The sequence below is a fragment of the Acanthochromis polyacanthus genome, chromosome 23 (genome assembly GCF_021347895.1).
Source record: "Acanthochromis polyacanthus isolate Apoly-LR-REF ecotype Palm Island chromosome 23, KAUST_Apoly_ChrSc, whole genome shotgun sequence".
Taxonomy (NCBI): Eukaryota; Metazoa; Chordata; class Actinopteri; family Pomacentridae; genus Acanthochromis; species Acanthochromis polyacanthus.
In genome coordinates, this window is record NC_067135.1 from 12,467,319 (window position 1) to 12,480,649 (window position 13,331).

The 13,331-nt window shown below is 40.8% G+C and overlaps 1 protein-coding gene across 1 annotated transcript; it reads left to right on the forward strand.

Moving 5' to 3' along the window:
- Positions 1 to 10,776: 10,776 nt before the first annotated feature.
- LOC110949517 (HLA class II histocompatibility antigen, DR alpha chain-like) lies at positions 10,777 to 13,331 on the forward strand. Its single transcript, XM_022191626.2, has 4 exons — positions 10,777 to 10,994; positions 11,095 to 11,343; positions 11,647 to 11,931; positions 12,455 to 13,331. Exons 1-4 carry the CDS (start codon positions 10,937 to 10,939, stop codon positions 12,574 to 12,576), a joined length of 714 nt encoding a protein of 237 aa, XP_022047318.2. The 5' UTR covers positions 10,777 to 10,936; the 3' UTR covers positions 12,577 to 13,331.

Below are 13,331 nucleotides of genomic sequence, written 5' to 3' on the forward strand. Positions count from 1 at the left end.
ATGTTTTTGTGGCCTCCCTCACTTATCTATGGCTTATTTGGTCACTCAATTTTTTAAACGTCCTGCTCTAGGTAGATTTACTTGTGAGCTGTTAATTCCTTAATGATGGATTTAACTGCACTCAAAAGGACTGTCAGTGACTTGAAGATTTTCTGTATCATCCCCTGACTTTTGCAACCTTTTCACGGAGTTGTTTGGAGTGTTCTGTTGTCCTCGTGGGGTAGTTACATCCAGGAGTACTGATTCACCAGTGACTAGACCTCACAGATACACTAACTGTGTGACTTCTAGCATTGGCTGGCGTCACTTTAAAGGGAGTTTAAACTTATACAATCGCTTACTTTAGATGTTATATTTTTAATTGATGGACATTACTTTGGACAAATCTGTTTTAAGTACCACATGGAAAAGTGTTTTAATGTGATTTTTTGGCCATATTAAAAAGTAATAGAATTAGAAAATTTCCAAGGTCGTTGAATACTTTTAATAGGCGCTGTACATGTGGAAATGTGTTTGAAATTGAAACTCTATCAGAGAAACACATCAAAAAGCAATGACATGAGCAACTGGAAAATAAGTAGTGTGTATTTACACATCAATGTTAGATTTTCTTCTCCTGTCCAACAATTTTATAGCGTTTTGTGTGATCAAAGTATGGCAATATTTGTGAATAGATGACAAGTTCACAAGATGTAAAGACTGATCTTGGGAGACAAGGATCCTAAATGTGAAATGTAAAAAAAAAAAAGACCTTCAAGGTTTATCTTTACTGTCAGACTAAAAAATTAATGAGTTTCAGCCACACACCCAAAACTCCAAGCTATCAGTTTTTAACTAATGCATAACAAATATCCAGGTAACAAAAACAGTCAAAACCTTTCTGCCATACAAGAGGAAATGGTTAACTCAGGCTGTGATTGCCACCTGCAGGTGAAATAAAAAACAGTAATCAAAACAAGAAGTCCACGAAAGAGCACAGAAACTCCAGAGATTCCTGGATTTTATGATAACACAAAGACTTTGACATATTTTGAACTGCTAAAATGATTTCTGTATCATCTGAGACATCACAGAAGCACAATCAGGAGGCAGGCCTTCAAAAGACAGGAGCTAATGTGAGCTCTTTAAGGTTGGATAGTATCTTAGTTTTCTCTGTCTTTCCTACTTAAGCTAATGCAAATACATGAAACCCCCCAAACTGGAGTTTTCACTCAATTGAAACACAATTTTTTATTCGGTTTTAGGCCAAAGTATGTGGCTTCAGCAACTTTTGATCTGTTACAGTTTTAGGATTAGTTTTATGGTTTGAGCCCCTCAGATTCACTGAAGACATCATAAATGTGTCATATTAGAAGCATTTTTAAAAGGTAATGGAAGTCTGAAGTTTCATGTCAAATTTCTGCAACTTTTCATTGATTCTATAATGCCTGTACATCCTCTGCTTTTTGTTCCAAATGAGCTGGTTTAGTGTTGGCAGTTCTGAATGTGATCGAGCTGCTGCTGTTCACACCTTTACTGCTGCCGCCGCTATGGAGACCCTGGTAAAAATGAGACAGGACCATTATGGTCCGGACTGAAAACAGGAGTTCAACTGTATGTTTGTTCCAACAACAACACAGTGAGTTGTGTAGGCAAGTTAGCAAGTGGGTCTGCATTATATGATGTTTTCATGCAACTGATTGATTCATTTTTGGTATTAAAGAAAGTGTTGGAATTCTTGTAAAATGTCTCCTTTAGTGCAACAGCCTGTTAAGACATTTTAGATGATATTGTGTTTATGACTTTATAGCAGCCATTCCTGGTTGGACCTTTCTGTTTCAACATTAAAATGCAGCCCTGATCAAAGTCTGTTGCATAAAGAGATCGTTGTCCCAGTTTGGTGTAGAAGAACTTGATCTGCACCGAATCTCGACTCCTGATCAGATTAAACCAAAGCAGATGAACTGTGTTTTCTTATGAGAGGTGGTTTTCTGCTGTTGTTGTCAGATGATCAAAGCTCAAATACTGAAGTATTTAAAAAGGTCAAACATGCTGTAAAAGTTCAAACTGACTACAAAAGTGTAAATGAGGATCATAAATGCTATCAAAGTTCAAACTGCTTCTTTTTTTGCAGTCTTTATGACAGACTGGTAACTCTCCTCCTTTCCAACAGAGTCCAGATATACATTTCCTGCTTCCTCTCTTTTCACATATCTGCCACTTGAGGCACTGATGCCATCACAATGTTGCAAAGTATAAAAACGGACAAACCCATTTACTGAAAAACAGTGTGGGACGTATAAGACACTAAAGTTGGGTTTGGCCCCATGTAACTAGATTAGATTAGAAAGTCTTCATTGCCCCAATTTGGGCTATCTGATTTGCAACAGCAGTCAACAATGAGATTCATACCATGAAACAGTACAATACAATACATAGAAACATAGATATAAATAGTAAATGCCATCAGGTGAGTTATCATGACCATATATGTAGACTACAGTACAAGGACACCAGCCTAAAGCTTATTTAGAAACCCGACAGCTGAGGGAACAAATGACCTGAGGTATCTGTTTGATTTCCCTATTAGGGAAGGTATAACTTTTTCCAACTCAAGCTGCTGCAGGCTGGTGCCAGTGATTTCTTGGCAAAGTTTGACAACGTTGACTAGCCAATTTTTATGATAAGGTTCTTGTACCAGCAAATTACTGTTAAAGTTAGGGTTGACTTGAATGACTTGAATAAGGGATTACCAAAGCATTTTAAAAGCAAACTGTCAACACTAAACTCCTTCAGCTTCCTTAAAAAGAACAGTCTCTGGTTGACGTATTTTCAGATATGGTCCATGTCGGCCTCAGAAGTCAGTTTGTCATGAATTATTGCACCATTCAATGAAATCGTCCATCTAGGACCGGGCCCTTCTCCCTGGGCCTGCAGGAAACTGACAATAACCGAATCATCTGCAAATTTTACAATGAACCTTGAATAGGGTGACCAGATCTCAGTAAACCAATTGTGGGACAAAGAGCATATTTGTGTGGGACAATGTGGGACACCTTACCAAAGCTGAGAGGGGGGTCTTGAAATTTCCCATAGATCTTTTGAAACATCCGTATTTTATGTTATGAACAATTCATTTGAATCAGAGATGCTTGAGGAGAAATGATTCTTCATGTGTTGGAGCCTATTTCTATTAATTGATGATTGATTGTTTGAATTGTTTTGATCATTTTGCTGGTTGTGATTATGATTAACTGCTCACCTGCCTCCTACTTGTTGAGCCATCCCACTCCCTTGATTAAGGGAGAGCGATCGGCTGTCGCTGGGAGGGCTCTGCTTTTTGTGTTGAAGGAGTGAGGAGTGAGACAGTTTATCAACCACTAAATTTCGTTATTTTTGCATTTTGAGAAAGTCAACAACGGAGAATACTTAACTTGTGTTTCCGTAAATAAAACTTGTTTTTGAATCATAGTAGATCTCCGCATGTGCTTATTAAATTAGTGAGTTGTAAACCTCCTCCTCAAAAGACGAACCGGACTGTTTTGGACGTCTTGTTTTTTGAAAGCAACAGCAGCCATAACAAGTTAATAAACTTCACTAAGGACTCGGAAGGAATTGGAAACGTTAGTGAGTCCAGACGATCGCTCATCAGGAAATGAACCCGGCGAGTCGTGAGTAAAATCAGCTGATCAAATGTATAAATGATTGCGCCGCTGCGCGCTAAAGAAACAGTTGAAGACAGCGGAAACCAAAGCTGTGAATTATGGATTGTGGACATGGATGGTTTGATGCTGGATGTTTGAGATTTGAAGGACTATAAGAGCATTAGAGGAAACTGTGTAGTTATTGCAATGATGTTTGGCACGAAAGAGACCGCAGCTGAGGCGGAGGATGTGTTGAGAACGCGCATTGCTTCGCGCAGAGCCAAACTGGGCGCGTGCACGAGGAAACTGAATGAAATAAAAGCTTTGTTGACTGACGATGGAAATGTTGATGAAGTAAATGACACATTTGAAACGTTTGAAAGAGCTGTGGATGAATTCAAAAGTGCTCATAAATTGGTGCAAGAACTCTTATCAGAAGAGGAAAGAGAAAATGATTTCAATGACTGGTATGAACCCAGAATAACAAATTTGGATTATTTTAAGAAAGATGTTGAAACATGGAAAAAAGAAATTGCACAATCAAGTGTTGGACCTTTGGATAGTATATCAAATGTGTCACAAAAATCAAAATCCTCCTCCACTGGATCAAAAGCCTCCAGATCTTCCTCAGTCTCCCTGGAGTTAAAAAAGGCCGAAGCTGAACCAGCTGCTGCACTGGCACGAGCTGCTGCACTCAAAGAAAAGCACAATTTACAACTGGAAGAAACAAAACTGAAAACACAAATGGAGCAAATAGAGCTGGAAGCAGATCTTGCAGCATCAACTGCTAAAATGAAAGCCCTTCAGTGTGTGGACGCTGCTCAGGAGGGTGATGACACGAATGCATACTACGACTCTCACCAAGAACCTAAAACTGTGGAAAGCAGTATGGATTTTGCACAGTTAGGAGCAGTACCAAAAACCCCACTTCATCAAACTATCTTGCAGTTTCACAGGTCTGCACCTGCTACTAGCACCAACACACAAAAGGATCCGAATAAACCTCAGAGCAGGAATAGAACTGTGGATCATCATCAGACTAGAGACCACGCTGGACAATGTGACATGGATGCAGTCCTTAATACTGACAGCATGAATGCAGTTATTCAGAGACAAAGTGACATTGCAGAACTCATTGTTTCACAGCAAAAGCTGTCTCTGTTACCTTCCAGAGAGATTTCTGTGTTTGATGGCAATTCACTAGAATATCAGTCTTTTATTCATGCATTTGAACACTTAATTGAAGACAAGACTAAAAACAATCAAGACAGACTCTACTATCTCGAGCAATATACATCTGGTTTGCCAAGAGACTTAGTTCGCAGCTGTCTACATATGGATGTTAATAGGGGTTATAGAGAAGCAAGACACCTCTTAAAAGAACACTATGGAAATTAAATGAAAATATCTGAAGCATATCTGGAAAAAGCCTTGAACTGGACAGCTATTAAAGCTGAAGATGGAAAAATGCTGCAGGAATATGCACTGTATTTGAGAGGATGTTGCAACGTAATGCAAAATTTACAGTATTTGGAGGAACTCGATATCTTGTCAAACTTAAGACTAATTGCTTCCAAACTACCCTATAAACTGAGGGAAAGATGGCGAACTACAGCTTATGAGACACAACAACAGACTGGAAGGAGAATCAGATTTCAGCACTTCGTGGAGTTTGTGGAGAAAAACGCCAAGATGTTTTTAGATCCATTGTTTGGAGACATTCAGGAACAAATTACAACGAGGAAGTTTATTCCAAGAAGCAAAACAGAACAAAAATCCTTAAGAAGTAAAAATAGCAGTTTTGCAACATCAGTAGGAGTGAATACAGAGAGGTCAGGGACCACCATGAAGCATTCATTAGTTCTACAACAACAGCATCAATCTGCACCCAATGCTATCATGGCTACATGTGGATTCTGCCAGGGGAAACATGCTCTAAGTGACTGCTCACAATTTAAGAAACAGTTACATGACAAAAAGGTTGAATTCTTGAGAGGTCACGGTTATTGTTTCGGTTGTCTACTGCGAGGTCATCTCAGCAAAAACTGTAAACGACGACTAACATGTCAGGTTTGTCAAATGAAACATCCTACTGTGCTTCACATTGTAAAAAATCCAAAGCAGGAAAATCAGCCAAAAGCTACTACTGACTCAGAAGAAACACCAGCCAGCAATGCTCTTGTGTAAGCAGGGGGCGCAACTGGGGCCGGAAGAGACTGTGCACTTGCAATTATTCCGGTCAGAGTCAAGGTGGCAAAAGGGAGCAAGTATATCCAGACGTACGCTTTCCTTGATCCAGGAAGTACAGCAACTTTCTGCACTGAAAAACTCATGAACCAATTAAATATAAAAGGATGCAAAACAGAGATTCTCTTTCGAACCATGGGGCAGGAAAATCCATCAGCCACCTATGAAGTCAGAGGACTGGAGGTGGGAGATTTGGAGGGCAATACTTACCTAGATCTGCCGAAAGTTTACACCCAAAATAAAATCCCTGTTTCAAAAGAAAACATAATCACAAAAGCTGATTTGAGACGGTGGCCTTACCTCAGTAGCATCCAGCTGAAGGCAATTGAAGCAGGCATTGAGCTCCTCATTGGGACTGATGTTCCACGGGCAATGGAGCCCTGGAATATTATCAATAGTCAGGAAAATGGACCTTATGCAGTTCAAACATTGTTGGGATGGGTGGTAACTGGACCACTTGGTGTCAATGGTACTGCTGGGTGTGCAGGACCCATTGCAGTTTCCATGAACAGAATCTCAGTTGTGGAGCTGAAGGATCTACTCATCAGACAGTATAATCAGGATTTCTCTGAGAACATGTATGAAGAGAAAAATGAGATGTCAGTTGAAGATAAACAGTTCATGAAGATTGCTTCAAGCTCAGCATCCCTTAAAGATGGCCACTATCATCTGCCACTGCCCTTCAGGGATAAAGACAAGGTTATGCCTGAGAACTACGAACTGGTTAGAGAACGCACACTGCACCTTCTGAAAAAATTTAGGAAGGATAAAGTGTATGCTGAGGAGTATACAGCATTCATGGAGGACATTCTGAAGAAGGGATATGCAGAAAAAGTTCCACCTCAACAACTTCACAGGAAAGATGGGCAGGTGTGGTATATCCCTCATCACGGGGTTTACCACAAACGAAAGCGCAAACTGAGAGTGGTGTTTGACTGTACATCCTCATTCAAAGGGACGTCTCTAAACAAGGAGCTCTTCCAAGGACCAGATTTAACAAACACACTTATTGGAGTCCTACTAAGGTTTCGACAGGAGCAAATCGCAATTATGGCAGACATTGACGCAATGTTTTATCAAGTTCATGTTGATGAGAGGGACAGAGATTTTTTGAGGTTTTTATGGTGGCCACAGGGTGATATCAGCAAACCACTTGAAGTTTATAGAATGAAAGTCCACCTGTCTGGAGCTGTATCATCCCCAAGCATTGCTAATTTTGCCCTACATCAAACTGCTCATGACAACCAGAAGCATTACTCAGATGAGGTCATAAAGACAATCAAAACCAACTTTTATGTGGATGACTGCCTCAGATCTGTGCCAACCAAGGACGAAGCAATTAAACTTATAACAGATCTGACAGAAGCCTGCTACCAGGGAGGTTTCACATTAACAAAATGGGTCAGTAACAGCTGTGAAGTTTTAGCATGCATTCCTGAACCACACAGAGCGACAACAGTCAAAGAGCTGGACCTGGATGATGATGAAATAAAGGGTCAAGCCTCAGTCGAGCCAGCACTTGGAATCCAGTGGAACATTCATAGTGACACCTTCAGCTTTAAAGTAGCTGTCAAGAGCCGTCCTGCAACAAGAAGAGGTATACTCTCGACAGTAAGCTCGATTTATGACCCATTAGGTTTTCTGTCTCCATTCATTCTAACAGCCAAACAGATACTCCAAGAACTCTGCAGATCCAGGTGTGGATGGGATCAAGTTATTCCCCAGGAAGTTGCAAATCCTTGGCAGAGATGGGTCAGGGAATTGAATCAATTAAGTGGATTTCAAATTGGAAGATGCATCAAGCCTGAAAACTTTGATCCAGTAGAGGCTGTAGAACTACATCACTTCTGTGACGCAAGTGAGTCAGGTTATGGCACAGCAAGCTACCTCAGACTCACAAACCACCAAGGAAAAATACACATCTCCTTTATATTTGGAAAAGCCAGGGTGTCACCTCTCAAGCAGATCACAATACCCAGGCTTGAACTCACTGCAGCAACACTAGCTGTTAAAGTGGATCGGATGTTGAGAAAGGAGTTACAGCTCCCACTTACTGATTCCACTTTTTGGACAGACAGCACATCTGTGTTAAAATATATCCACAATCAGACCAAGAGATTCCATACATTTGTATCAAACAGAGTTGCAGTGATCCATGATCTATCTCAAACAAGTCAGTGGAGATATGTTCATTCAAGAGATAACCCGGCCGATTATGCATCACGAGGGTTACATGTGGAATCTTTTTTAAGATCAAGATGGCTGAAAGGTCCTGAATTCCTGGATCAAGAGAAGAGGAAATGGCCTAAGAGCTCACAAGACCTGGGAGAAATATCTGCACAAGACCCTGAAGTGAGAAAGGAAGTTACAGTTCATAGTGTGAGTACTGACAACCAAGACAACCCTGTATGTAAACTGATCAAACATTACTCATCATGGAAATGACTTCAGAGAGCTGTTGCCTGGATATTAAAGGTGAAAAAATTACTCCAACTTCTAAATCAGCAGTGAAAGGGTCAGACACATGTTTCCATAGAGAAGAAGGGAAAACTCAAAAGCGATCATGGGCTACACAATCTATCGGTAGAGGATATGCAAGAGGCAGAAAACGCTCTCATTTGTTTTGAACAAAGGCGCTATTATAACAGTGAGTTTATGAGTCTGGCAAACTACAAAAGGATCAGTGCAAGAAGCACTCTTATCAAGCTGGATCCAATCATTGATCATGGCATCTTGAGAGTAGGAGGCAGAGTAAACAAAAGTGCCATGCCAGTGCACCAGAAGAATCCAATCATTCTTTCTAAAGGTTCTCACATATCCCATCTGATTCTGCAGCATATCCATCACCAAGTTGGACATTCAGGAAGAAGCCATATGCTTTCCAAGTTACATCAGAGGTATTGGCTCCCTCATGCAAACTCCTCAGCCAGAAAAATTATCAGAAGCTGTGTTTTTTGCAGATGCATGCAGGCAAAACTTGGAGAACAAAAAATGGCGGATCTTCCAGAGGAGCGTTTGTATCCAGATCTACCACCTTTTAGTCACGTTGGTATTGACTACTTTGGTCCCATTGAAGTGAAGAGAGGCCAGGCCATGGTGAAACGCTGGGGTGTCATCTTCACCTGCATGGTGAGTCGAGCTGTCCACCTGGAGATGACAAACTTCCTAACCACAAATGCAATACGCAGATTTGTATGCAGAAGAGGACCAGTTATAAGTATCAGAACAGACTGTGGAACCAACTTTATTGGAGCTCAGAAAGAACTAAAAGAAGCATTGAAAGAGCTGAATCATCAGAAAATTCAAAACACATTTTTAACCGAAGGGTTGAAATGGATCTTTAACCCACCTTTTGGAGCCCACCATGGCGGAGTCTGGGAAAGACTAATCAGGTTAATTAAAAAAATTCTCACATCTGTTCTAAAAGAACAAACACTGGACGATGAAACACTGTCAACTGCACTGTGAAGTCGAAGCCATTCTAAATGACAGACCTATAACCACAGTGTCAAATGACCCCAATGATTTAGAGCCATTAACCCCAAACCATCTGCTCCAGCTTAAGGCGAAGACAATCATGCCACCAGGAGTATTTGAGAAAAGGGATGAATATTCCAGAAAGAGATGGAGACAAGCCCAATATCTCGCTGATCTCTTTTGGAAGCGATGGACAAAAGAGTATCTTCCACTGCTGCAAGAAAGAAAGAAATGGCACAACATAAAAAGGAATTTGAGCCTTGGAGATCTGGTCATCATTGCTGACAACACAGCACCAAGAAACTCGTGGATTATGAGACGTGTGGTGAAGACATTTCCTGATGCCAAAGGCTTTGTGAGAAGTGTTTTGGTTAAAACCAAAAACAACATGGTTCAACGACCAATAGATAAACTCTGTCTCCTAATGGAGGTGGCGTGATGAACTGAACATGAGGCTGTGATTCTACAGCTTCCACCATAGACTGTTTACACCATCATGGACTGTGAAAAGAAAGATGGTTATCAAGTGAATGGACTTTGAACATAAAGAGTTTATATATTGTTATTGTTTGTTTGGCTCCTTTAGAATTTTGTTTGTGTAATTTTTTTGCTAAGGCCAACAATTAGGGGCCAGAGTGTTGGAGCCTATTTCTATTAATTGATGATTGATTGTTTGAATTGTTTTGATCATTTTGCTGGTTGTGATTATGATTAACTGTTCACCTGCCTCCTACTTGTTGAGCCATCCCACTCCCTTGATTAAGGGAGAGCGATCAGCTGTCGCTGGGAGGGCTCTGCTTTTTGTGTTGAAGGAGTGAGACAGTTTATCAACCACTAAATTTTGTTATTTTTGCATTTTGAGAAAGTCAACAACGGAGAATACTTAACTTGTGTTTCCGTAAATAAAACTTGTTTTTGAATCATAGTAGATCTCCGCATGTGCTTATTAAATTAGTGAGTTGTAAACCTCCTCCTCAAAAGACGAACCGGACTGTTTTGGACGTCTTGTTTTTTGAAAGCAACAGCAGCCATAGCATCATGTTTTCAGACTGAATGACTCTAAAGTTATATTTCTGTGCTCAGTACAAACTGAAACCACGATTCCTCCTATGGAGTTGATTAATTTTACCAATCAGTTACAGTCTGACTTCTGAATGCTTCTGCTGACCAACAAATCAAGCACTTTTATCTCACCTGTTTGTATTTTTTGGATCATATTTGATCCGTACAGTCACCAGACAGACTCGTGTTCTGCAGGCAGAAGTAAATGATTTATCTCTGACATGTCAAAGTCAATAAAAAGCCACAAACAAGCTCCTCAAAACATTTTCAGTCCAGTTTTTTTTTCTCAGACAGAACAGATTTCTTTATTAAATGTTTAATTTGTGTATAAGAAATCTGCTTAAGCAGGGGATAAATGTCTTCATTAAATATGTTTCCAGCTGCTTCTGTCTGCCTGGAAACTGGTGACTCTGCTCTGTGATTGGTGCTCTGTGACTCAGAGCACTTTGCTGCACTTTAAGTCACTTTGTCTATCCTTACTTCAAATCCACGGTTCAGCAACCACACTGCCGCTGCCGCTGAAGGTGATGAAGATGTCGAAGCTGCTTCTCGTCCTCTGCTGTATCCTCGGGGTCTCTGCTAATGGTGAGTTTTTATTTTAAACTGTCAGTTGATGGAACTCACTGGACACACAACCAGCATATAAGCAGGTTAAACATCACTTTTATTCTGTTTTTTTCTTAAGTTCTCCATGAGGGCGGTCAGATCGGTGGCTGTTCAGACTCTGAGGGAGCGATGATGTACACACTGGAGGATGAAGAGCTTTGGTACGCAGACTTCAAGTCTGGGAGAGGAGTTGCGCCTCAGCCAGACTTCATAGATCACATTAGTTTCAATCCAGGAACTTATGAACAAGCTGTGGCTGAGCAACAAATCTGCAGAGCTAACCTGCAAACATGCCAACAGGCGATGAAGGACCTGCCAGTGGAAAAGGGTGAAGACAAATATCATTGTTCCTGAAATTCCTGATGCACCTGAGCTGATTTCAAAGTCAGTTTGTTAGCACAGGTGACTATCAGTGAAAGAAGCTGCATTCTGTATTTCATATTTCCACACATGTTCAGCACTTTTCAACAACCATTCAGATGATTTTTTTCTTTGATGTTGCTGACATTAAACTCTGCAGTAATGACACACAATATTCTTATACAGGCAGCACTGAAAAGTAAAGAATAAAGAGTTCACTGCAACATGTACACTTTCAATGACTGTTTATAACAACTGTGTTTCTGCTCAGATCCTCCTGAGATCCCGATGATCTACATCAGAGACACCTTGGAGCTCAAAGTGAAGAACACCCTCATCTGTCATGTGTCTGGTTTCTATCCTGCTCCGGTCAAAGTCTCCTGGATCAAGAACGGAAAGAACGTGACTGAGGGAAGCAGCATCAACGTCCCCTTCCCCAACAAAGACGGTTCCTTCACCCAGATCTCCAGACTGGAGTTCATCCCACAGCTTGGAGACATCTACAGCTGTTCAGTGGAACATGTGTCCCTGGACGAACCACTGACGGCAATGTGGGGTGAGAAGCTTTGTTTAAATAGAGACCTGATTGCAATACAACTGATGCCAGATGTGCAGCTTCATGTCTCCAGATGTACAGATTGAAAAGTCCAGATGTTCAGGGTCTGTAGGTGTACAGGTTCACGTGTCCACTTGTGCAGGTTGTTGTCTCCAGATGTGCAGGGTCCTGTCTCAAGGTGTAAAGGTTCATGTGTAGAAATGTGCACGTTCCCATATGTGCAGGTTAGTGTACACAGATATGCAGGTCCCCAGATGTGAAGATTCATGTGTCTAGATGTCCAGCGTTATGTGTCCAGATGTGTAGATTCATGTCTCCAGATGTGAATGTTCATGTCTGCCAATGCACACGTTCAAGTAATCCAGATCAGTAGGTTAACTTGTCCAGATGTGCAGATTGATGTCTCCAGATATGGAGGTTCATGTGTCCTGATGTTCAGCTATGTGTCCACATGTGCAGGTTGATTTTTCTAGATGTAAAGGCTGATGTCTTCAGGTCAGTGTCTTTGTCTCTCTGTGTCCAGATGTCACGATGACTCCGCCCAGTGTTGGACCTCTAGTGTTCTGTGGAGCTGGTCTGACAGTCGGTCTGCTCGGTGTGGCAGTTGGAATCTTCTTTTTTATCAAAGGACACAAGCGCAGCTGATTGGTTGAGACTGATGATATTAGTGCAGATTTATGTGGACATAATCCAGATGTTTTCCTTATAATTGTAAATGAATGTACTGATACTTTATTGTGTGAATCAAACATCTTCACTGTTTTTTCAGTGTTTAGTTTAAACAATCAGCTCCACATGTTTAACCTGAGGATCAACTCTGACTGTTCTCTGCTGTTCAGCTGCAACAACAACAACCTCAACAGTGTCTGCTCCATCAAATCATCAAATGTTTCATTTCACTTCCCTGTCCACAGTTTGTCCTTTCTGTTAAATGTGATCACTTTCATTTTCTGTACAGTCTGAAAGGTTTCTGTTCCCTCTGAGCCACAAACACTCAGTTCTGTTATTCTGACTCATTTTGAGTCAGACTTCTTGTTTGACATGAGTGAAAATGGGCGCTATCCCCTCAGCTGTGACTGCTCAGGTTCAGGTCTAGATCTGGATCACAGTGGATCTAGTGAAGCTGGTTATCTGAGAGACAGCTATCTGCTGCTGTCGCTGAATCATCATTGTATCGCCAGCTTCATTTCACTGACAGCAGAAATGCATTAATGATAGAAATAACATTTTTATTTCATTTTCTTTGTTATTCAGTGTAGCTGCTTTCAGATACACATGATATCAAAGAATCTTTGAAATGTATGTAATGTAAGCTTCATTAAAATTGAACACAGTTGGAACCACAGGTCACTTTAAAACCAGGATGAACGACTGAACTCTTAAATCTGTTTTTAACTGTG